Raw genomic sequence first — 26,876 nt, 5'->3', positions numbered from 1 at the left:
ACACGAAAAAAGGACATTAGAAATATACTGCTGACACGTAGCTACCAAAGCGCGGATTGTGATACTGATCATACTTTAGTGTCATGCCGGACAAGACTGCTGCCAACTAAGATCCACACTTCACAGGGAAAAAGAAAATCACGCCTGAATACTACTAGCACAAAAAATCCTGATCTTTGCACCGAATTTGAGAACAAATTAGAGGAAGCTTTTAAAAACTTCTCTGTGACTGAGGTAGAAAAAAGCTGGACGTTTATGCGTGATACAATCTACCAAACATCATCACTGGTCTTTGGAAACAAAACCAAGAAAAGCGAAGACTGGTTTGAAGCTAGTCTACCAGAAATGGAAACTGCCACTACGAACAAGAGAGCAGCCATGCTAATCTACAAGAAGGATCCCACCCCAAGCAACTTAATAAGGCTCAGAGCTGCACGTAACAATGCCCAAAGAGTAGCGAGACAATGTGCTAACAAATACTGGCAGGAGCTATGCGAAGATATTCAATCTTGTTCCGACTGTGGCAACATAAGAGGACTATATGAGGGCATGAGAAAAGCCTTTGGACCTCACGCCAGCAAGTGTGCTCCACTCAAGTCTAAAGATGGCTCAATCATCAGCGATCGTGCGCTGCAAATGGAACGATGGGTAGAACACTATGCAGAACTCTACCAGATTGAAAACGCCATCTCACCAAATGCTGTTTCCAACTTCCCATCACTTCCAGTTTTGACAGAATTAGACGAAACGCCCTCAGTAAAGGAGCTGAGCATTGCCATTGACATGCTTGCACATGGGAAAACACCCGGAGGAGATGGCATTCCTGCTGAAGTAATTCAGGCTGGAAAACATGCCCTAATCAAACCACTCCATGAACTGCTAAGCTTGTGCTGGGAACAAGGAATGGTCCCCCAGGAATTGAAAGACTCCAACATTGTTACAATTTATAAAAATAAAGGCGACCGCTCTGATTGTAACAATCACAGAGGCATCTCACTGCTTAGCATAGTCGGAAAGGCTTTTACTAGAGTGTTACTAAAGCGATTACAGATCCTGGCAGATCGTGTTTATCCAGAGTCGCAGTGTGGCTTTAGGGCAGGAAGATCTACAACAGATATGATTTTCTCTCTGCGGCAGCTACAGGAGAAGAGCAGAGAACAAAAGCAGCCCCTCTTCATAGCTTTTATTGATTTGACCAAGGCCTTTGACCTTGTTAGCAGAAGCGGTCTGTTTGCTGTACTAGAGAGAATCGGCTGTCCAAATAAGTTAAGAAAACTAGTGTCAGCTTTTCACGAAAATATGCAGGGCACCGTTCAGTTTGAAAGTTCTTCCTCCATGCCATTCTCCATTAAGAGCGGTGTAAAACAAGGATGTGTACTGGCCCCTACACTTTTTGGCATCTTCTTCTCAGTCGTACTATCCAGTGCTTTTAAATCCCTGGAAGACGGAATATACATCCATAGCAGATCCGATGGAAGGCTCTTTAACCTGGCACGTCTTAAAGCCAAAACGAAAAGGCGTCGTATCTTGATAAGGGAGCTGCTGTTTGCCGATGACGCGGCACTCGTATCTCACTCACAAGGAGGTCTACAGAAGCTAGTGAACGCCTTAGCAGCTGCTTGTCAAGAGTTTAGCCTTACTATAAGTCTCTCCAAGACCGAAATCCTGGCACAAGACGTTGCAGAAATACCTATAATACAAATTGGGAACCACACCCTTTCAGTGGTGCAGGAATTTACCTACTTGGGTTCAACAATTGTCAGTAACCTAGACTTAGACATCGAGTTGACAAAAAGGATAGGAAAAGCTACCACAGCATTGGCAAAACTCTCCAAGCGCGTCTGGGAAAATGGTAAATTGACCACAGCGACCAAAATCCTAGTCTACAACGCCTGTGTTGTGAGCACTCTCCTTTATGGCAGTGAAAGCTGGTCAACATACATGTACCAAGAGCACAGATTGAATAGTTTCCACTTGCGCTGCCTGAGACGCATAATGGGCATCTCTTGGAGGGACCATGTCTCCAATCAGGAAGTTTTGAGACTGGCCAATATGAACAGCATGTATGCTCTCCTGACACAAAGGAGATTACGCTGGCTCGGACATGTCACCCGCATGCCAGATGGTAGAATCCCGAAAGATATCTTATATGCTGAGCTTGTGGAAGGAGTCAGACCCAAGGGCCGCCCAAGACTAACATATAGAGATGTCTGCAAGCGAGACATGAGAGCCTCAGGCATCAGTGAAAGTATGTGGGAAAACATAGCCAAAGACCGGAGTGCATGGAGACAGACTGTGCGTGCTGGGACAACCCTTGCTGAGAACAAAAGAATTGAAGCGGCTTTAATCAAGAGGGAAAAAAAGAAAGCTGCCCTGTCTGCTAGCCCTAAATCAGAGGCATACAAATGTACGAATTGTGGCAAAGTCTGCCGTTCTAGAATTGGCTTGATTAGCCACACCAGATTCTGCCCCGTCTCAAGATTAAGCCAAAACCAGTGACTCACTTGGGCGTATCCATTGCCTTTCGAGACAAAAGGAGCCATACAAATATCTGTGCTTATACGGTTTCGCTTTTAATATTTAAACAAATAATTTAGACGAGTTTCCCAAACTGTTCCTCGGAACTTTAGTATTTCAAAAACTTCTGGAATAATTAATTAGTAGGCCTCCACGTGAATGAACCTCTCTGAAATAAAATAAACAAAAGTGTTCCGCTAAATACTCTGAATGTGCGTAGTTCTAGGATGTGAAAAATGTTTGGGAATCACTGGTTTAGAGAAATATAATTTTCTCGTCCTAACATTAATTGAAACCACCTGCATAAACATACACGCTAACGGTATTCCACTTTGTCGACAGATACAGCATAGACCAGTGTGACTTTGACACAGGTGTTGGTGTGGTCATCCGGGCCCCTGAAGGTCAACTCCAACATGAGGATGTTGAGGTGACTGTAGTGGATCCGCTGACAGGCTGCCTTCCTTTGGGAGACTCTGAAGAGCTCATCAGTAACATTGTCCGACTCACTCCCGCTGACCATAAGGACAATAAGCACGTCTTTCATGTGAGAAAATGTAGTGGTTGGGATTGAACGATTCTTCTTTGACAGATCCAATAGGCCAGTAGTGTACGAATACGTTATGATTGGAGTTGGGTCCGCAGGCAACGAGGGTATTAGGTAACCAGCACAATGATAGCAGCCTCTATTTGTAGTCCAAAAGTACGGCCATCTGTATTACAAAGCTTATATCAACTCTGTCTGTCTGTCTGCCAGGTAAAAAGTTTGTACACGATATTGCTCCCACAATCTTGGATCAAGTTGAAATTTTGCACAATTAGTTCTTGCACCTGACAAAATAGGAAGCAATTTAAAAAATAATAAAAATATATTTAATTAACTATTGGTAATTTTTGTTTGTTTGGTATCTTGAACAAGGGAAAGAAATTGTACTTGACAGATGTTGAATTAGTTTCATTGAGAACACTTGAATTCAATTCGTACAACTTTTTTTTAGTACATTAAAAAGCCAATACGGTAAACTTCACGCATCCCGTTCTACCCCTCACCCCCTTTTCTTTTCAACTGGTTCAGACAGACTACAGGATCACAGAGCATCTAGAAAACAAACTAAAAGTATGTAATTTTGCTGATAAAAAAATTAGTAAAAATATTTCCAATCGCACATATTTTTATTGTTTGTCTATATCTATTACATGTTGAAATAAATGAGTCATTGATAAAAACAAATTGATAAAACTACGCTAAAAATAAGTGTTTTTTTATGTTTTCATTTTTACACTACTATTTATTTTTATTATTATTATGAAATTGTTTTAGTGAAATATTCTGCCACTCAAAATGGAAAGGGGTGTTTATTATTTCTGAGTATTTTCGGAAAATAAATCTGATGACACAATGTCCAAATTTGATAACATAATGTACAAAGTCTGCCGTAGATCTTTGTTTAGGTGATAAAGCAACAGAAGACCTCATTACAAAATAAAATACGTTGATCATTCTAGTCGACATTATAAACATCTCGAAGACAAAACATAAATACACAATATAATTTCAATAGTATATTCTTAAAAGTAGACTTAACATGTAGCTTTAAGCGCATATTGTCTTCCTTTGTATACATACCCTCTCTTAAATTAGCTTGTCTAATAGACATGGAGGAACCATAACCTTCTACTGAAAAGATCCATGCTCTATTTTAACTATTTTTAGTTTTTTTTGAAAATCACTGTTGTTTTTCGAAATGTAAACATGTTGTTTATTGTTTATACAATTGAACACTCGAGACATGAATTATTACTAACTAACCAACAGCAACCAAAAGAAAACAAAAACAAATGAAAACCACCCTTAATGGCAGAGAAAGATATATAACGTAGATTTTCCCTACAAAGCAGTGACCAAAACTTTCTATTTGTAAGTTATTGTTTTTCACTCATCTCCAGGCAACAGAGCCCATGGTAGTAGCTCTACCCCACTGCGCTCCTAGAATTCACCCAGGGCGAGAACCAGTGATCAGGATGGTGACACCCGATGGAAAGACGGTTACCATGCCAACAAATGAAGTACAGTTAGAGGACATTAAGGTACCAATCAGAATCAGCTTGTCGGCTGTTGCTAAATGATCTTCTTGTTCTGCATATAGATTATTCATCTTTATTCCGTATCTGTTAGTGTTCGGTGTTCTTTCAGTCCAGTTATTTTATCTTTAGTGCTTCTGATAGTGACTTACTGCAGCGTTTGGCTAATGAATGGTTGGCAAGGAACAAATTGAACTTTGAATAAGGAACCAAATGAAGCAAACTATTGTTCAATAGCCATGCATCTATGCTAATATCGATAATAATACGCACGTATTATGAGACGATCAACGAGGATGTCATGTGGCCAGCACAAAGATTAGCCTCTTCACTTTCCCCAATTTGTGCCACCTATTAGAGTGGGGGTATTCAGGGGCGCCCTTAAAATTTCGTGATTACAAATCCCAGTATTCATCGAGATTCAAATCCAGGGACCCCTCGGTTCGGTAGCTAATTGCTTTGCCAATCGGTTATAGCGCTCCTTTACTAGGAGAAAGTCGACGCCATATTATTTCGATTTTTAAAAGGTTTAATTGAAGAAATAAATTAGGAACACGTGAAACAGTATTCCTTTCCTATTTTACAAAAGGATCCATCCAATGAAGATGTTGAGACTCCTTGACTTCTACACTGCGCAAAAGGCAGACTTCCTCGGCGCGCCACATGCGGCTCGTGTTTTGAGTGTGCCGATGACTGCACACTTGGCTATGTACTTCTATTATCTCTGTTAATAATTTACTTAGCTTTTACAGATATAACAATTTTACAGTTCAATATATAAGAGAATGTGTAATATTTAAATATGTTTTAAACATCTAACGCTTATTATATTCAAAAAAGGTTAATATATATAAGAAAATACAATTAATATTTAAAATGCTAGTTTATCTAAATGAATATTGTGTAAGTGTTTACTTAACTTATAATGTGTGAATTAGCAATAACAGCTTGCTTTCACGTTTTATAAAGGATTTACGTTTTGTTGAATGCCGAACAAAATCTTTGGGAACTTTCGCCGTGTTCTTACGTCTGAAGAAGGAAGCCTTGACCTTCAATCGGAAAGGCGGCAAAGTGATGTCGTCAGCTGATTCCAGAGTTACCCTCGCCTGCCAGTCTGGCACCTTCACAAACAATGTCAATTTCACATTAGAGGTTTGTGTCATATGTATTTGTATACTATATATATAGCATACAGATTTCTGCAACTTTACTTTACAAAAGTAAATATATATTTAAAATTGGTTTGCTATTTAAGCACAAAATATTTGTTTCTGTTCTCTAATATACAGAATTAACATTACATATTCAAATAGTTAGATTTTTTTCGTTTTAACAAAAAATATTTTACACTTTTTTTTTCTGAAATAGAAGTATGTTTAAAAGTTTAAAACTAACTATGTAGCCTACTAATTCTCTTCAAAATTTAGCTTAACTCTACCTCTCCGTAATTATTTTCCGCGTTCAGAAGGAATTATTCATTTTTCCATTTATATTTCATTCGCCTGTTAGGGTTAAACTTCAATAACGTTTTTCTTTTAATCAGATAATGTTATAATTGGTAAAGATAAATGTATGCTCTTTTTATATAACACCAATTAAAGTTTATAAGCCCAAAAATGCAGTTATTTTAATGGGGTCAAATCAACGATAGCATCGTCAATCAGGAGAGAAAGAGTTAATACCCACTAATATTGTTACTTTTTTAACAGGTGCAACAAATTGACCCGAATGTGATAACAAGTTTAAAACTCAAGTCTCCAGACGAATGTGATAAACTTCTAACGACCAGCCCTATCATTACGTAAGTAGATGCATACTTAAGTTGCATGTTATCACATCAGTTACGTGCTATTCTATAGAGAAATATATTAGACTTCAATTATACATTTGTAAACACTTCTGGACAACAAAAACAAAATTGTTTGTAGCTGATGAAGGCCTTGTGGCCCAATCGTTTTATGTTTTTACTCTGGCCTCGCGGTGTTTTCTAAATTTATGACTACTGTATTTTTCTAAACGCGCTATTACAAAACTACTATATCTTGCAGGCCAGTATGTAGGCCTACTTATCATTACACATTATTATTTTTATTTATAGCAAATATGATATGTTAGCATTCAGCTCCGCTACCCCGTTGATTTGTTCCAAGGGTATATATTGTTTGTTTCGATTCATCTTTGTTGCGTATCTACTTTCAATAAAACGTTAAGAACCCACAACCCTTTTTTTTTTTAAATTGTATCTTTCTGCACTTCTTCATAGTTATCTGGCAGGAACCTCCCAGGTGGATTTCCTCGCATCCCAATTATTATGCTTTTGACCATAAATTCTAGGATTTTTGAAACATTATCTCAATGGAAACAAACAGGAAATGGCTTTGTTTCATATATTTACGTGAATATCCGAGAAATGATTTTGCATTATTTGTAAACTTTGAAAACTAAAGATCATTACTTTTCTAAGACAGAAAAGATTGATTGGGGGCGACTCCCCTTAGAGCCTGAAAAAGAGTTTACGTACATATATATATATATATATATATATACATATATATATATATATATATATATACATATATATATATATATATATATATATATATATATATATATATATATATATATATATATATATATATATAGGTCTGTGAATCGATCAATCTCGGATAAGAATGTATTTCCGGTTTCAAGTCTATTATAAATTATAATAAATAAATATATTTATAATATATAAGTCTATGGTTAGGTTTAAAAACGAAATCGCGAATAAAAAATATTTTTTTGGGCTGGTTTTGGTAAATTTAAGTAAAAATGGCTTAGTTGTTCTAGACTAAAAAAAAAGTGACATTTTCGTATTTTTTCTTCCACTGCAAGTGGAGGGATTAGCAATGGGTGAGCGGGGAATCAATCAGAGCCCTTGCGTTTATTTATATATATATATATATAGAGAGAGAGAGAGAGTACATTGTACTTTCGTTTAGTTTGCTTGTGTAATGCCATGTAATTTATTAGTGTTACTTGTTACAAAGAAATGATTTGATTACAGCATGAGCTTGCCTATCAAGTTTTCTACGCCACTGACCTTGACACTTCCAGTGCCGCCCAACCCGTCCAACAGACCGAGGCGACCTCAAACAGCCGGTAACAGTTTAACTAGAGAAAAGGTGGACACAGTGGACGTTCGTCTGGCCAGCGCCAGGTCCATGTACACTTCAAAGGAAGGTAAGACGGTCACTCTGAAACATTTCCATTTTTAGTTTCATTTGATAATATTTGCAGGTTTATCGAACTTTGTCTTCTTAGACAGCTATCAATTTAAAATAAGTATATCTTTGTAAGACCCATTGTTTCTTCCATTGGATGATCACAAAAAGTACGCTTGTGGTAATGAACTAGACCTAACTTGTGGTAATGAACTAGACCTAACTTGTGGTAATGAACTAGACCTAACTTGTGGTAATGAACTAGACCTAACTTGTGGTAATGAACTAGACCTAACTTGTGGTAATGAACTAGACCTAACTTGTGGTAATGAACTAGACCTAACTTGTGGTAATGAACTAGACCTAACTTGTGGTAATGAACTAGACCTAACTTGTGGTAATGAACTAGACCTAACTTGTGGTAATGAACTAGACCTAACTTGTGGTAATGAACTAGACCTAACTTGTGGTAATGAACTAGACCTAACTTGTGGTATTGAAAACTTCCTAGAAAGACCTGATTTCAATGCAGTACGGCAGTCAAATTCTAGAGAAATATATCAATAAATAAAAATAAATAGTACTTATATAAATTAAAAGCCACTATACCATAGTTTATGTCACATCTTGTTTCGAATAGTATTGTCTTCCAAAATCACATGACTTAAGCGTCGCGAGTTCGTGTCTCCATGCGTCTAGTTAAACAGACTAAGCACTTAGAGATAAATATGTTTTCCTTCATTTATAAAAAGTTAATAATAAAATATACAAAATATATTGAAACTAAAAAGTTTATCTGCTGCATGTTACTGCGTCCAATGATACAGAAGAATCAGTTCCAGACGAGTTACATCTGCTGCTTAAAGAGTCTGACGGACTTTGGACTAAAGTGGACGATGTCCACCTCATCCAGCTGAAGAAGAAAGACGTTGTGGCATTTGATATGAACAGAAATTTCTCGAAGTAAGTTCCAATTTATCGAGATATACTCAATTTAAAAACAGACAATGATCTAATGTTGTAACTTGTAATTGTCATAGAGAAATAAACGTATTAAATTAGTTAGTTTTACATATAGATGTCTGCAATTATTTATTCAACTACATTCCGGTTAAACCGGATACACATTCAAAGCCTAAAAAAAATATACACATCTGGAGTACAATGTATTGCCAGAAGACATGCTGCTAACCTGTCTCTTGTTTGATACCAACTTTACCTAGTCTGGTACAGATTTCTTATCAGTTACATTGAGAGTTACAGCTCAATGACGTAATTTTAATGTAAAAATAGCTCTGTAAAATGCAAGAAAAACTAACTGTAAGACTCCAAATAATTTGTTTGCCGAGAAAACATAAGTGAGTAGTAATACCGTAGGCCACAGAATCAGATGACCTTGACATCATCTGCCCTATAGACCACAAAGTCTAAAAGGGGCACTAATATCGACCATTAATAACCACACATTCTTTATTTGAAAAAGTCAGGACTATAGTGAAATTCTTATAGCAGTGGCTTAGGCACGACAACATGAACACCTTTAAGGAACCAAAAGCAAAAAAAAATGTGTTTAATTCCTGGATCTAAAAAGAATACATTTTGTTACACTCTTTCCAAATTGAAGAGTAACATCTTCATTGGTTTATGACTTTGAAGGAGACATTCTGTTCTCTGATAACATCTTGAAAACATTGTTTGTTATTTATTTCATTACTTAAACATATATACATAAACAATGTTGTTTACACTGTAGGCTGGCTATCATCAGAACCAAGCCAGATGTGACCCCATTTCAGGCCGAGAAGATGTTTGCTCATCTCATCACAGCATTGACATATAAACAGATGACAATTCTTGTCAGACAGAAAAGTCTTCATCCTATGTCTGTCATGGTCACCTGCACACAGACTATTCATCTGGAAAGGTTAGCTCAGCTTTTGTAATAAATGATCAACCAGTGTTTCTTTATTATTTATTGTGACTGTGAAATGCAAAAGCTGAGATAATACTGTCATAATGCAAGACACTACTTACTGTAAAGTAAAGTTTCATTTTCAGACCTTGTGGTCTATAGGGCAAATGATGTAAAGGTCAACTGTTTCTGTGTGTATGTGTTTCCAAGGTTACGGCGGGAGGAAGTTAGCGATAGGTTTTCTGGGCAGGAGTGCATAATGAAACTAGAATAGGGTTGAATTGACAAACGACCCAGAGAATTTTGAGAACTTTGTATAAAATATCATTCCATAGTATTATTACTAACTGTATATCTAATCTCAAGTTGAATGTGTGTATAGTCTTACTAAAAGTTTTGTTTTAAAAAGAAGTCAGTTCAAGTTACTTCAATTTCTAAAAGCAAAACTGTATTACACCTGCATAGGTTTAGTAGTACTAGCGATCCGGTTTTACAATCCAACAACCGACCAACAACAACTTTAAGCTTTATTTTTTTAAATTTATTTTTTTTTTTATGTTCAAAGAAGGTTGTATTTTTAGTGGGCCCGGAAAGAGGAAAAGATGCTATTAGTTTTGTGTGGTTTGTCTGACCGTCCGTCAGTCCCGTTTAGATCTCGTAAACCAGAAAAGATAAAGGAAATCCGACATCATAATATTTTAAACCATTCAAATTTCTGATGCAACGGCTACGTTTTACTTTTCTGAAAGCGAAAAATCTCATTTTTATAATCAAGTATGCAAGAAGTTTTTTTCCATAAAAATACACCATTTTTACAACTATTCACTATTGATAGTAACAAACACTGGAGGCTATTAGAAAGGGAGACTACTATTTACCACATTTTTAACACATTTATGCAAACGGGTTTAGATTTTTTGTAAAAAAAATATTTATTTTTACAATTGTATTACAAAATTAAGTAAGTTCTATCATACTAACTACTACATTAGAACATAATGTAAACAACAATTAATTAGTATTTTGCTACGAACTCTTAAGTAAAGGAATTTATTCGTAAATACAGAACACCTCATGGTACTGATACTTTCAATGAGAGATTGACCCTTTACAAAACAATTAGACTAATTAGATAATCATTATAAGACATCAGTTAGGCCATGTACACATCTAACTTCACATTCACCTTCACCTATCCCTTGGTCTGCTGGACCGCTGGGGCACCGCAGTAGATCTGTCAACCTTCTTTCTCAATTCTTCTCTATCATTTGCCTTTGATAGAATTTCATTCTGATATTCTTTCTGAAAATATTGAAACCTGTCTTTTTACCTGCCTGGGTGGACCACTTCGGGGGCAGAGTTTGTGTTTCCACACAAACTGTCTTTGTAACCTTGTTTTAAATATCTATTTCGATCATTGATTAGTTTTCTTTTTCAGTCTTTTTTTTTATACTTGTTATTATTCTTTGAATCGCCTGTTCTAATAATTTGTTGTGGAATTGAAAATAACTTTTTAAAAAAGTATCCGTTAGTGGTTACTAAATCATAATCATACATATCCTCCATGCATTTAAACAGAATATTGATGAGTCATTTATCGCACAATATCATTGTAATGATCAACTTGACTAAATATACCATATTTCCAAAGGAACATTTGTATATAGCGCGGAAAAAAATATTCTTCAGTCATTTTGCAGGAAACACTTTAGATATCTTAAATATGCAAAAATTATGCAAGAATTATAATAATCTAAAATAAATAATTTTAAAATATATCATTTATTTAAATTCCAAAAGTGCACTTCAAAAACACGAAAAGATACTTCCATACAGATATATACGATTTTTGATTATACTGCAACACACATGTGTAACAAACACATCATCATATACCTAACCATTAAACTAAGTCATCAAATTAATTTTTAATTTTAGCAAGTTACGCATCATGATAAATAGGTGAAAAGGAGATTAAGATAAAATGTTAAAGTACTCTCTTTCTCTGCAAATATGGCATACTTTTGAGATCTTTTAATATTGAAGAAGAGACCTCAACGAAAAAGGCTGCCCAGGACCTTCACTTACTAAAATCCGATACTTTTATTTTGTCGGGTCACCCAAAAGCTAATAACTCTGAAAGCAAACATATTAATAAAACCATGTTATGTGTATATATATGTTATTATATTATCTGGTCGGCTTGTTTATTATAAATTTCCTAACAAGCTTTGAACTTAAAAATATCCATTTACTTACTTTATCAGAGCAATCAGAGCGCTGGCTGACGAGGGTTACGACCAAGGCCCGAGACCCTCTCCTGACATCATGGTGACGGAAGGTCAAAAGTTGAATCTTCGTTTCCGTGGTAACCTGACGCTGGTGGATGATGACGTGCGCACAATGTTCGCCTTCAACACCTATATACCGTTCAAGTAAGCAAGCCTTTTTGTTTTAAAGGAAACGGACATTGACACTATCATTCGGGAGCTAGTGAAAAGGTAATGGAGGGTTTATTTCTAGTACTTCGAAGCCCAAAACTTCAAACACGTTTCCTTAAACTTTTACTTCATACCGGAAACGTATTTTGACTTCATGTGCACACAAATGTTATAGAATTATGAGGCCCCTTGAAATCAACATAAGATAATTTCGTAATTTGAGTGTATCGTGTATCAAATCGAGTTAATGTGTATGTATTACAGTTACTGCCTCTTAATTGTATTAGTGTCATTACAGTCAATTGAGTAACGGCTAAGTAAAACATGATCTAAATTTGATATATTTTAATTATTAGTTAGTTTTTTTTTTTTTCAAATCTCCTATTGGCCTCTAATAATTATGATCCTTGGAGCAATGAACCCCTTCGTACCATGGTGGCTAGGTCACTGATCTACACTGTTAGGTACTTCATTTTCTAAGTTAACTGTCTGCTTTACATCTCCAGATACAATCGTTTCCCTTTGCAACTTCCTCGTGTAACTATAGAATCCATTCCTAGATACACATCCATTCCTCGTGTAACTATAGAATCCAATCCTAGATACACATCCATTCCTCGTGTAACTATAAAAGCCAATCCTAGATACACATCTATTCCTCGTGTAACTATAAAAGCTAATCCTAGATACACATCCATTCCTCGTGTAACTATAAAAGCTAATCCTAGATACACATCCATTCCTCGTGTAACTATAAAAGCTAATCCTAGATACACATCCATTCCTCGTGTAACTATAAAAGCTAATCCTAGATACACATCCATTCCTCGTGTAACTATAAAAGCTAATCCTAGATACACATCCATTCCTCGTGTAACTATAGAATCCAATCCTAGATACACATCCATTCCTCGTGTAACTATAGAATCCAATCCTAGATACACATCCATTCCTCGTGTAACTATAAAAGCTAATCCTAGATACACATCCATTCCTCGTGAAACTATAGAATCCAATCCTAGATACACATCCATTCCTCGTGTAACTATAAAAGCTAATCCTAGATACACATCCATTCCTCGTGTAACTATAGAATCCAATCCTAGATACACATCCATTCCTCGTGTAACTATACAATCCAATCCTAGATACACATCCATTCCTCGTGTAACTATAAAAGCTAATCCTAGATACACATCCATTCCTCGTGTAACTATAGAATCCAATCCTAGATACACATCCATTCCTCGTGTAACTATAAAAGCTAATCCTAGATACACATCCATTCCTCGTGTGATTATAAAAGCCAATCCTAGATACACATCCGCGGTCACAGTTTGGGTATCTGTAATCATCAGAGAATCCTTCGTTTGTAAGCCTACTTCCTACATCTGGTGTTTACACCACCTGCCTTTCAGACCCTCAAATGTGAATCTCTCCTGTGCTTCTTTCTCCAAACTGAGTAAACAAAGTAGTTGGCAATCTTCGCAGACTTCTCCCAAGGCTTCTCCTCAGATCTCTTCCCAGACTTCATCCAAGGGTTCTCACCAGGCTTCTTCCAAGACATCTCCCAAGGCTTCTCTCCAGACTTTTTCTCAGGCTTCTTCCAAGATATCTTCCAAGGCTACTCTCCAGACTTTTTCTCAGGCTTCTTCCAAGACATCTCCCAAGGCTACTCTCAAGACTTTTTTCTCAGGCTTCTTCCAAGACATCTCCCAAGGCTACTCTCCAGACTTTTTCTCAGGCTTCTTCCAAGACATCTCCCAAGGCTACTCTCCAGACTTTTTCTCAGGCTTCTTCCAAGACATCTCCCAAGGCTACTCTCAAGACTTTTTCTCAGGCTTCTTCCAAGACATCTCCCAAGGCTACTCTCAAGACTTTTTCTCAGGCTTCTTCCAAGACATCTCCCAAGGCTACTCTCCAGACTTTTTCTCAGGCTTCTTCCAAGACATCTCCCAAGGCTACTCTCAAGACTTTTTCTCAGGCTTCTTCCAAGACATCTCCCAAGGCTACTCTCAAGACTTTTTCTCAGGCTTCTTCCAAGACATCTCCCAAGGCTACTCTCAAGACTTTTTCTCAGGCTTCTTCCAAGACATCTCCCAAGGCTACTCTCAAGACTTTTTCTCAGGCTTCTTCCAAGACATCTCCCAAGGCTACTCTCAAGACTTTTTCTCAGGCTTCTTCCAAGACATCTCCCAAGGCTACTCTCCAGACTTTTTCTCAGGCTTCTTCCAAGACATCTCCCAAGGCTACTCTCAAGACTTTTTCTCAGGCTTCTTCCAAGACATCTCCCAAGGCTACTCTCAAGACTTTTTCTCAGGCTTCTTCCAAGACATCTCCCAAGGCTACTCTCCAGACTTTTTCTCAGGCTTCTTCCAAGACATCTCCCAAGGCTACTCTCAAGACTTTTTCTCAGGCTTCTTCCAAGACATCTCCCAAGGCTACTCTCAAGACTTTTTCTCAGGCTTCTTCCAAGACATCTCCCAAGGCTACTCTCAAGACTTTTTCTCGGGCTTCTTCCAAGACATCTCCCAAGGCTACTCTCAGGACTTTTTCTCAGGCTTCTTCCAAGACATCTCCCAAGGCTTCTCTCCAGAATTTTTCTTAGGCTTCTTCCAAGATATCTTCCAAGGCTACTCTCAAGACTTTTTCTCAGGCTTCTTGCAAGGGCTCTCTCCAAAGAAGCTATTAAAAAAAAAACAACGATGTACGAAATTTTTTCGCGGCGTGTTCTGCCGGTTTTAAATGAACCCAGGGCAAGGGAGGTCATCAGACTGAGTTACTGTGAAGTAGATTTTCTTTCTAACATTCAAAAGTAATATCCGCTTTCCTGTCTGTAGTAACCTAAGAAACACTACAAGAAGACATGTCTTGATCCTAGACTTTATTGAACAAGAATGACAAAACAATTCACGATAACACTGTACACACACACACACAAGCTGGCCTGGACACCAAGACGTTTTGACACATAAGAACAGATCACAACACACAACAAGAACATACATACACAACATTGTCTCCCTTCACAGGCTCAGATTTCAAGTAAGGGAACATGACAGATTCGCACAGAGAGGTTTCCACAGCTACAGGGGCTTCTGCCAGATCTACACCACTGGGAAAGTCAAACGTTTTTTAGACGCCACTGACGATAAAGAGATGTGGTCAGTCAACGGACAACGGGGGAAGGACGGTTACGTTGACGGCGATGTGCTTCTGTGTGAACAGCTTATCGTTTTACCTAAAGTAAGTTGACCTTGCTAGCAATGGTACATCCACCTAGGTACCTAAAGTAAGTTGACCTTGTTAGCAATGGTACATCCACCTAGGTACCTAAAGTAAGTTGACCTTGCTAGCAATGGTACATCCACCTAGCTACCTAAAGTAAGTTGACCTTGTTAGCAATGGTACATCCACCTAGCTACCTAAAGTAAGTTGACCTTGTTAGGAATGGTACATCCACCTAGCTACCTAAAGTAAGTTGACCTTGCTAGCAATGGTACATCCACCTAGCTACCTAAAGTAAGTTGACCTTGTTAGCAATGGGACATCCCCTAGCTACCTAAAGTAAGTTGATCTTGTTAGCAATGGTACATCCCCTAGCTACCTAAAGTAAGTTGATCTTGTTAGCAATGGTACATCCCCTAGCTACCTAAAGTAAGTTGACCTTGTTAGCAATGGTACATCCCCTAGCTACCTAAAGTAAGTTGATCTTGTTAGCAATGGTACATCCCCTAGCTACCTAAAGTAAGTTGATCTTGCTAGCAATGCTATGCCTACCTAGCTATCAATAGTAAGTTATTGAGTGATTCAAAATAATTGATTTAATTTCACTCATTATAATTTCTCTTGAAAGTATTTGTATATATTTTACTTCTATTTTTTCTTGAATACTTCAATTTTTGTTTCTCTGTATAGCCTGAGCCAGAGACTCCCAAACCACTGCGAGTTGCCCCTGTAGCGTTAACATCAGAGGGTAGGTAACTCAGCCTATAGAATTAGTTACATTGGAAATACAGGTTATGTAGATTTAATATTTACGATTCTAATGGGCTTGATATTAAACATGTGTTTTTATTATTAGTAAAAACACATTAGCTCTTAATTATTATGAAACATTCTGTATTTTAGATTGCAACAGAAATAAAAGATTTTAAAAAGCTTAGTACAGCGTGTAGTGTGTGTACACATAGTTTAAAATGAGGAAAATAATTTAAGTACAAATCATAAATGTAAACTTTATACGTTTTAACGCAGTTAGGTAGCTTGCTAGTCTGACATGGTTAACAGCAATCGATAATGAACAGCGAACTACAATGAGCCTCGTATAAACAAACGTATAATAAACCTTGAATGAATAAAAAAAATAAGTTAAAAACTTACGGTCTACAGTAACGATGTTAATTCAGCCACTGTCAGGTTTAGGATTTATTTGTGTTGTTAACTAGCGGTACACCATTAAGGTGCCGGGGTTCAACCTGACAAGAACATCACTCACACACAGTCGTACATAGAGAAACCAACTATGTGAATAGTTTAAAGAACAAAAATAAATGAATTTAATTGTATGAAACTGATATATGTGTATGTACAATGAGGATGATAAATAGACAATATATTTATATATATTAGATATTATATATCATAGGTATATATAAAGATATTATTCAATAATTAATTTAAGCACCTTTGCTACTGCTATCAACTTGTCACCCTGGTTTCATAGTCCACCAGACTCTGACCGACTGGCGTCACAAAACTGCCAACCTCGGTAATAGTAAAGGTAGACCTCAGATGATCGCCAATTTGACAATGACACTGAAAACTGTAATATATATTTCTGAGATGGCAAGCGACGCCCACACTAGCATAGACTCGAGCCAGTATATACAACTCCAACACTGGAACCCTATAAACGAAATAAACACAACACTCTCAACTTCTACACTAAAAATAGAAATAGTGACAACCTCATACAACATACAATAATAGATATCACAAACGAATAACTCACCCTAAACAGGGGTCCCAAAAATCCTACTGAATAATAAGTCCGAGAAACTGGTACAGACAAAGAACGTTTTACGGGCCAACACACCGTCCGTTTCAACCAAATTCAGAGGGTGAACTGCCTCATGACAAAGAATGACCAATAGATGTCACCGGACTTTGTGACATAGCTAAAACAATTCAAAACAAAAATATAAGACACTCTCGTCCCGTACAAGTATTACGAGTAGAGGAAATAAAAAAAACAGAGACACTTGTCTATAGTACGCGACAGCCACATCGGCCCTGAGTTATAGTGAAAATGTATTTAATTGTTTTATAAAAAAAATATATTCTATTATTTCGCTTGTAGTTGCAGAGTCGTTAGTTTTTAGCTCTAAATAGCTAGCGAGAATAAACAAATGTAGGCGTATTCAATTTTAACATAAACATGGAAAGACTTCTATGAAAACAAAATTAAATAAAACTTTTATCAGGGTCGGATGTAAGGGAAAGTAGGCGGGACTAATACCATGGGAAATCCACAAGAGAGGGGACTGCACAATAGAGATTTTTAGAAATTTGAATTTCGACCGGTCAGAAATTTTAATCTATTTTTTTTTTCAATTTTTGTTTTCAAATTATTTTTTTTACGTTTGACAACAATGTCCGCGTGCTCGTAATATCTGAAAGTAGCACAGGACCTTAACCTCCACAATCTTAAAAATATACAATACAAATAAAATAGGCATATTAAATCCAGTCTGTTTTAAAGAAGGAATATACTATTGAATGTACACGTATGTGATGGCTATAAATGTGCTGCATAGATATAAGTACCATTATTAGTAAATGGATATTTATTAAAGATTTCTAATAAGCGTAGTGGCCTCACTAAAACTACTGACCCGAGACCTCTACTTACTTAGATCCGGCACTTGCAGCTTGTAGATATAAAATATACAAATGAAATGATAATTAACACAAAATCTAAATGACTAAAACAAAAACACATCATTTCTGTCTCTCTCGACTCTTGTCTCCCCCTCACCTTTCACACCAATCCCATTGACTGATTATTAACTTTAGTTACGCCAGACCACTTCGAGGTTCCATCAGAAACTCTTCAGCCGGAAGTTCAGCCTACACAACCAAAATATCCAACCTACTGTCCTTATAGTTGCGCCATAAACAATTAAATCCACATTGCTTCGAAGAGACTAGCATTAAAGTAATTGTGTTTACAAAGCTTATATCAGCTCACTTTGTTGGGTAAAAAGTAATTGTGTTTACAAAGCTTGTATCAGCTCACCTTGTCTGTCGGGTACAAAGTAATTGTGTTTACAAAGCTTATATCAGCTCTCACTTTGTCTGTCGGGTAAAAAATAATTGTGTTTACAAAGCTTATATCAGCTCTCTTTGTCTGTCGGGTAAAAAGTAATTGTGTTTACAAAGCTTATGTCAGCTCACTTTGTCTGTCGGGTAAAAAGTAATTGTGTTTACAAAGCTTATATCAGCTCTCACTTTGTCTGTCGGGTAAAAAGTAATTGTGTTTACAAAGCTTATGTCAGCTCACTTTGTCTGTCGGGTACAAAGTAATTGTGTTTACAAAGCTTATATCAGCTCTCACTTTGTCTGTCGGGTAAAAAGTCATTGTGTTTACAAAGCTTATATCAGCTCACTTTGTCTGTCGGGTAAAAAGTTTGAACATGTTTTTCTATCATTTTTTATATTTCCGGATCAAGCTAACACTTTGCACAATTATTCATTGAACCTGAAAAGACATGAATCAATATCAAAATTAATCATTCAGATAATTAAATGTTGGTGATTAATTATTTCGTTTGATATGGAAAGAAGGGGAATACATGCTACTTAATGAGAGATGTAGATGTATATATGGATTTTATCCCCTTTTAAGTCTTCGACACCTTTTTTCTCCCACTTCCCATATTCGTATCAAGTTGAAATTTTGCACAATTATTTATATTCGATGGCAATACAGGAGTCAAACTTAAACATTTAACTAATTATTGTTTATTTTTTTTTTTTTTGCAGAAAGGGACCTAAACCATGTAAATTTTATTAAATGGCAGTAATTAGCCGTTCTTTCCTTTTTTTTTAAGTACACTTTTTTTCTATTGCTTGTTTTAATATAATATCACCTGGATAGGTGTTGTCAATCAGGACCTGTTTAAGTTTCTATCAGTTCACCTGGAATACAGCGACTGGAAGAAGCTAGCACACCTGTTGAACGTCAAACATAACCGGATCCAGGCAATACTGCGTCAGAATGTCTCGAAAGACACCACCCAATCAATTTACGATATGCTAGTCACATGGTCCAAGCGGTTGCCAAGATCAATGGACAGGGTAGGTAATAAAATGAAAAAAAATTGTCTCAAGCCTGCCACATTACTGGACATTTTTACATAATTCTTCGTTTAACTCTATTGGACAATGTTATCCAACGTGTCATACAGTTATGTTACCCTATTACTCGAATGTACAATTTAAACCTGTCACACAATAGTGTTAATGAAGTTTTAAATTCTGCAAAACGACTATTCTTTGAGTGTTCCTTGACCCTGTTCCTTGACCATGTTGCTTGTCCCTGTTACTTGACCCTGTTACTTGATCCTGTTACTTGATCCTGTTACTTGATCCTGTTACTTGACCCTGTTACTTGAGTGTTTCTTGATTCCTTTATTTGAACTTGTTTCTTGACCTAGTAACTTGATCCTATTTTTTTATTTTTTTACTTGATCCTGTTACCTGATTCTGTTAATTGACCCTGTATTTGACCTAGTTACTTGATTCTGTCACTTGCTCTGTTACTTGACCCTGTTACTTGATTCTGTTAATTGACCCTGTTTTTGGAACTAGTTACTTGTTCTGTTACTTGACCCTGTTACTTAATTCTTGTAACCGTCAATGTTACTTGACCTTCTACTTGACAGTTCTATATTATTATGTTACGTGGCCAGAGGCGTACCTAGCAATGTGTGGGTGGTGCAGGCAGCACGGGGTGTCAAGTGGTGCAAGCATAGATTAACCTTTAACACCCTAGATCTCGATTCATCGGCCTGTGTTTAAAAAGACCATTCCCGGTTAGACTTATTTATCTGTATCTAGTATGACAGCATCTTACAATAGGCAGTCCGTATTTAAAAATCTGTACTTTGTGGGTATCGCGAATGAGCTAAAAATAACATTTTTACCATAGATACTAGAAATGAAATGACCACACTTTCAGAATTAAAACAAATAACTACTTTCTTTAATCAACCATCTTGGCTCACAGAATAGTGTCCCCTATGCATGGGCATACCTCTTCGTACCATATACAATATACCTAATCGGGGGGGGGGGGGTGTAATATACAATATAATGTAAATTACTGAAGGGGCGTACATTCCGTTAACAAATATAAATGATAAAATCAACGTCATTTTTGGGGAGATGGTGAAATTACTCTCCGAGTACAATAAATATAATGGGATGGATGTTGACTTGAGCAGAATTTTTTTTAAATAGAAGTGTAGCAAGAAAAAGTTCAATAATTTTTTCTTGAAGTGTATAAAAAAAGCTGCCGCACTAAGCATCAAATACCCTAGGTACGCCACTGTAATTGATACCCTAGGTACGCCACTGTAATTGACTCGTACGTTACGTAAAATAAAAAAAAAAAAGTCTACATTTTAAGCCCATGTATAAAACAGTACTAAAACTGCAGTTATAAAAATGACATCTTATTTTTACAAGCTCTGGTGGTTCAAAAACAAAATGAAATTTGTCACTCTACCTCACACATACAATTTTAACATCGTAATAGGTATATATATATATTTTAATATTACATCTAATTATTTGCTAATATTTTCTGAAGACTGAAATTCTCTGCAAGGCTTTAGCGTGTATACGACGGCAAGATTTGGCTGAGGAACTGTTGACTAGGGAAGAAGAGTTTAGACTAACCCGAGCTCAACAAAACAGAGGTAATCTAGAGCTATTCAAAAAATCTGTTTATTGACCAGTTTAAGTTGTGCGTAAATCGATCAAATTCCAATTGTGTTGATAATTTGTAAAACAATATGATCGAGGTCTAATTGATGAATTGAATCTGAATGTTGAAGATATACTTTGGGGATGCCTAACCACGTGAAATACTGCACTCCTCATTAATCTTCAGACTCTAAGGCAATCATTATATATAGACCTAATCATTAGCACTTACGGTTTCTTGTTCTCATGTATTACAATTCAACTTCAAACAGAACAAAGCACAAACATAACAATGAGTTTATATTCAGAACACATTAATCCATAATTCCTATTAACATAATTTCAGAAGACCAAAACGTACTGAAGAACCACAAAGCGAAGCCAAACTATGTTACAAGAGAAGCAAAAACACATTTTTTCTTCTTTTCAGCAGGTTGATTCCTTCGAAATGTTCAATGTACAAGTCACGTGTGAAGTCCAAACTACTCTAATGAAAATGTTTGAAACTAGAACGTCAGATGAACATTTCTTATTCCAATAGCTAGGACTAATTCAGATACGTTCTCCTTATTGACTAGTGCCTTTAGAGCATGGCACGGGTTGCCTTAATCCGCCTGAAAAAAATGACCTAGCACCTCAAAAATAATCAGTTCAACAAAAGAATAACAAGCAAAGACAACTGAAAACGATAGAAAATATTCAATATAACAACACTTGAATCAATCAAAAAATTACCAATTAGTTAAGTAATCAGTCGTTATTAATTAATTTAGTTACAAGTGACTCTGAATAGATGCCTGGAAAGGCTTCTAAAATATGACGCAAAGAATCCTAGTTTATGGAAGCCGAAGAAATACTCCTCACCGTATTATATATAGTACATTAGAATGTGTGTCGGACGACCAGCATGATGGACTGATGGTGAAAACAATGTCCTTACCGCGGTAACCACACCACATAAAAACTATTGGTATGAGGATTTAATCTGTCGGAGGACATGTCCCTCACGCGATGCTCGGTCACGACCTCATTATTATGAAATTCTCATATGAAAAAGGCAACACAAACAAAGTTTTTCTTTGTTTTGAAATCCATTTGATCTCGTTCTCTAGATTCGTATCTCCACAAGGCTTTTGTGACCATTGTTAGAAACTCGCAGACCGTGACGCAGTGGAGGGACCTGGCGAGATCTATGGGCATCGGCAACTTCGATGTGGTCAGCATAGAGTCCATACATGATACGGACCAAGATCGATGCATGGCTGTTCTGAACAGATGGAAAGAGAGGACAGGTGAAGATGCAACAATTGCTGTGCTCGCCAACAAACTGAGACAATGTAAATTTAGACAGCTAGCAAGTAAGTGGACAATGTCAAGTTTTGAAAGTTGACAAGTAAATTAGAATGTAAAATTAAAAAGCTAGCAAGTAAATTAGAATGTAAATGTACAAAGTTAACTTATATAAAAGTAAGTATTTAAACCAAATACAGTGCACAGCTATAGTAAGAGAAGCAACCAAAAATAGAAGGAATACTTCAATCATTCATCATCTCATCAATCATGCATCGTCTTATCAATCATGCATTATATTATCAATTATCCATTATTGTTTCAATATTTCATCATCTTATCATTCAAGCAACATAATATCAATCATTCATTATTGTTTCAATCTTTCATCATCTTATCAATCATTGCAACATATTATCAATCTTTCATCATTGTTTCAATCATACAACATCTTGCCAATAATGCATCATTTTATAAATAATTTTATTATTGTTTCAATCATTGATGCTTGTTTCATTCTTTTATTATCATGTCAGTGAAGAAATTATTGTAAAGTAATGACTAATTATATTTTATGTTTGTTTTTTCTTTACACAGAAGAAGTGGAAAAAATCTTCTTTCAAAGGTTGAAGCAGGACTTTCTCTAAGAAGTCACCTCAAGTTCCCCTGACAATCTCGTTCGTTAAGAACTAGAAGCCACACTGAAATATATACTTGCTTATTTGTTTGTTTTTAAGTGTATTCTATAAGACTCATTGCGCCGGGGTAACGAATGTTGCAACAAAGACAAATGGAGACTTGTGTTTATTGTAGAAGATACCATCACCATAAGGGCTGAGTATGAAAAACTGATATTGTTGTTCAAGTGTCATTCTTTATGAACTGACCACGACCCAGACAGTGGTTTAAATAAATATACCAAGAAAAACATGGATATAGAACACTTACAGGCGTATCCCTTGGGTAGAAGCTCGATTGAAGTATTTTCTCTATGCACAATGAATGCAAGAAAGAACAGTTAAGATTTTGAATGTTACAAACAGGTTATAGGATCAAAATGATTCATCTGCTGATCTTAAATTGTTGTTCAATATGTTATGTATGTTTACCTAATTTATTTTGTTCAAAATGTGTGGCATACATATGTATAGATAAATATAGAGTGTGTACATTATTCCTTTACTTAATAGGCTTTGACTTACATGCTAATAGAAACGGGGGGGGGGGGGGGGGGCGGGGAGAAAGGAACAGTTTCACACATTTTTGAAAGAATTTCAGCAGTATATTAAATAAATATATTCAAGTTTTCAATATTTTGTATTTGTTTCTTTGATATATGTTATATTTAACTAGCACTTTTAAAAAGATACAAAACTACAAGCATAATTTTTATTATTTAAAGAAAAAAATCGAATGCCCCCCAATGTATTTATTAAACTAGTTACATTTAACATATTTATACATAATACAAAAGATAGAAGACAGTAAGTGTGTGATTTAAACACCAATGTCCTAATGGAATGTTTTTCAATGCCGATATAAAAAGTGTTTGAATAAAGGTTATAGAAAGAGCCAGATGTTTATCACAGTAGAAAGTCTCAAGGGTGAGGCTTGTGATCTGCACCATTACGGAGTGAATAATAAACGGTACTACTGATGGTACTACTACTATAAATATGATACATTATACATTTATACACTTACAATAAACTAAGTTTTATGGAATACTTTCGTCGCAGACTGTCATGTAGGCTATATGGTATATATGTATATGGTATATGGTATATGGTATATATGCTTATGTGTGCGTGGGTATTGTTTTCAACTTGGTTAAGATTACCCTAAGCTTTTCACGATTATGATATGAAGTCTAATTTGGATTTTCACGACAAATTTTCACTAAAGTAATCTCCTTTCAGTGGCGTAGCATCCATGACGCGCAGGGGTTCGATGAACCTGGGCTCATGACCATTAGGAACCCGCAGCCTGTGGCGTAGCAACAATTGAACAAAGGGGCTTATTGCTCTTGCGCCTATGACTCATGACAAGTAGGGTCCCATATGAGAACTTGGGGATGAGACCAAAGTGAAAAAAAATAATAACACTTTTTTTAAGAACCGATTAAATATAGAAACTAAAAAGTTCCCTCAAAATAATGACCAGCGGCTTGGATTACTTTTAGGTAAGAAACTGCTTTCCATCAGGTTTATTACAACGGGGGCTAGCCCTAATCGTGCGTTTGAGGTGACAGTTGTTGCCCCCATCGTCCAATCGTTGTAGATTCATAAAACCATTCATAATTTTAGTGGTGTGAGGAGGGGGGAGAGAGAGAGTTTGGTTAAGACAATACCTATGTGTGGTGAGGAAAAAAAGGAAAGGGGAGGGGCCGACGGTAACAATTAGGTCTTTAGGGATGGTGATGAATCAAAATTTGTACACAGCTGTTAATTATTCAATTTTCTCAAAGCTCAATGTGTTTCTTTTGTATTATTTAAAATACAATTTTTTTTTATAAAGGCTCTCTTATCCACAAACTAAAATAGATAATATCATCAAACTACTAAAGTCAGAGACTTATCTGACTTTCTACAGTGCTTCAGCACTTTGAGGAAAATTGAAAACTTCCAAGAATATTGTTGTAAGCACTATCAACGTGGAGTCCAAATGTCAGCAGCAAGAAATACATAAAGCAGAAAGTCAACATAAGAAGATCTTAACGGAAATAAATAATTAGAAAATGACTTTTAGAGTGTAAAAAAGAGGCTGCTGAAGTAGCTGGATCTTGGGCTGTTGATTGTGGGGTTGTTGTTTTTTTTTTTGCTCTACTCGATTTCAGAAAGTTAAAAAGCAATTTGATGAGCAATTTGATGAGCCTATCACAAATTACAAAGTAGAAAAAATTCAAGAGAAGACTTTCAAAATCAATGTATTTTATCGAAAAATTGATGTCATTGTTTCTCAATTACTTGACATATTTCATGGGCATAAAAACATTCTGTCAAAATGTTTTTGTCGATAAAGCTTCATTTGAAGTGCAAAGGGCAAAGAGATTTTGTCAGGTGTGCTTCTAGTCTAAGCCAGTCTAAGAAGACTTTCATAAAAACATTAAGTCTGGGTACAATACGAAATTTGTCTTTTCATAAAAACATATTAATTCTGTGTTGATTACGAGATTTGTCTATTTTTGTAATGCTAGATAGCTACATTATATCATCAAGTTTTCCAAACATTTTTACAGCACGCATTTCATTGTATCAGTTTGTTCAGAATAGCGGTCATTTAACTAATTTTCTAAGTTTCGATTGATCAACAATTATTTAAGAATGTCCATGACACAGAGCAGGTTGGCTTCACTTGGTGTTCTTTCCATTGAGAGTCAAACGTTTAGAAATAGATGCCCCACTGGTTACTGACTTATCTACTTAGAAGGCCAGAAAAAGGTTAGTAAATATTACTGCTACAATAATGAAGACAAACTGTAGCAAAGTCAAAATCTGCCACTCCAGAATTGGTTTGATTAGCCACACCAGATTCTGCCCCGTCTCAAGACGAAACCAAAACCAATGTCTCATCTGGGCGCATCCATTGTCTTCCGAGACAGAAGGAGCCATATACAATAATGAACGTAGAATCAGATAATATCTATGTTTAATAGTCTTACACCTAGAAGTGTTTTAGGAACGTAAATGTGTAGAATGGGAAATAGAACTCATAAAACATTTCTTTCAATATTTAAAACACTTTTTTAAGTCGTTTAATTCTGTTAAGAAATTGTACAAAAATGACTTTAAAGACACTGTCACTTGTTGGAGTCCCAACTGAATCACTAGTTTTTGTCACACACTACAGAAGAAGGGCACAGTGCACGTCGTCAGAATCACTACAAGTGTTCTTTCTTCTCGTCCGTTATTGGTCTCTCTAAAAAGTCTAACCCATTTCCGTTCCAACTTTTTAATGTACTCTCGCGTCACTATGGGAAAACCTGTTCGGTAAAAGACTCGAACAAATGTTTGGATGGTTTCTATTATTTAAAAATAGTTGTTTATTTTACTACAATGTGAGACACAGGAATCAGATTACAGATACTAATACAATCAGCTAGGAATCGGACATCAATTTGGGTCCCTCTTTACCTCTTAAGGGGCCCCTGCATTTCGAAATTCGACATCATGTAATAATAATAATGAAATAATGGCGTAATATTTAATATTTGAGGGTCCTCCTCAAAGGGGGCCAAGGGGGATTTTCAAATTCTCCCCCCGTCCCCTCTTGCTACGACACTGAATACAATAGTGTCTTCACTCTATGTTGGACTGCTTAATTAATTAAGGGTACTGTAAATGTTCGTCATTCAAGATTTTTCTCAGACTTACTTCCTAGTATTTGTAACTTGATATCAAGATTTACCTATACACCCACCTAAGTATGTTTAAGCTA

The 26,876-nt window shown here is 36.2% G+C and overlaps 1 protein-coding gene across 2 annotated transcripts in view; it reads left to right on the top strand.

The window, feature by feature from the left end:
- Positions 1-23,673, top strand: part of LOC106077033 (putative autophagy-related protein 11) — a 44,794-nt gene extending 21,121 nt beyond the window's left edge. The window contains exons 6-19 of one of the 2 annotated variants that reach the window (XM_056033141.1): positions 2,860-3,064; positions 4,465-4,605; positions 5,569-5,751; positions 6,309-6,400; positions 7,646-7,821; positions 8,630-8,765; positions 9,556-9,726; positions 11,982-12,149; positions 15,188-15,401; positions 16,074-16,131; positions 19,318-19,517; positions 21,034-21,142; positions 22,262-22,507; positions 23,040-23,673. In XM_056033141.1, coding sequence (XP_055889116.1) covers positions 2,860-3,064; positions 4,465-4,605; positions 5,569-5,751; positions 6,309-6,400; positions 7,646-7,821; positions 8,630-8,765; positions 9,556-9,726; positions 11,982-12,149; positions 15,188-15,401; positions 16,074-16,131; positions 19,318-19,517; positions 21,034-21,142; positions 22,262-22,507; positions 23,040-23,086 — 2,146 coding nt within the window. In that variant the 3' untranslated portion in view covers positions 23,087-23,673. Of the gene's footprint in view, positions 1-2,859; positions 3,065-4,464; positions 4,606-5,568; positions 5,752-6,308; positions 6,401-7,645; positions 7,822-8,629; positions 8,766-9,555; positions 9,727-11,981; positions 12,150-15,187; positions 15,402-16,073; positions 16,132-19,317; positions 19,518-21,033; positions 21,143-22,261; positions 22,508-23,036 lie in introns of both variants that reach the window. The other variant, XM_056033140.1, reaches the window with a different exon arrangement.
- Positions 23,674-26,876: the final 3,203 nt, after the last annotated feature.

This window comes from Biomphalaria glabrata, chromosome 6, assembly GCF_947242115.1.
Source record: "Biomphalaria glabrata chromosome 6, xgBioGlab47.1, whole genome shotgun sequence".
NCBI classification, from domain to species: Eukaryota; Metazoa; Mollusca; class Gastropoda; family Planorbidae; genus Biomphalaria; species Biomphalaria glabrata.
The sequence above is the reverse complement of the archived record's forward strand: the minus strand, read 5'-3'. Positions and strand labels throughout refer to the sequence as shown.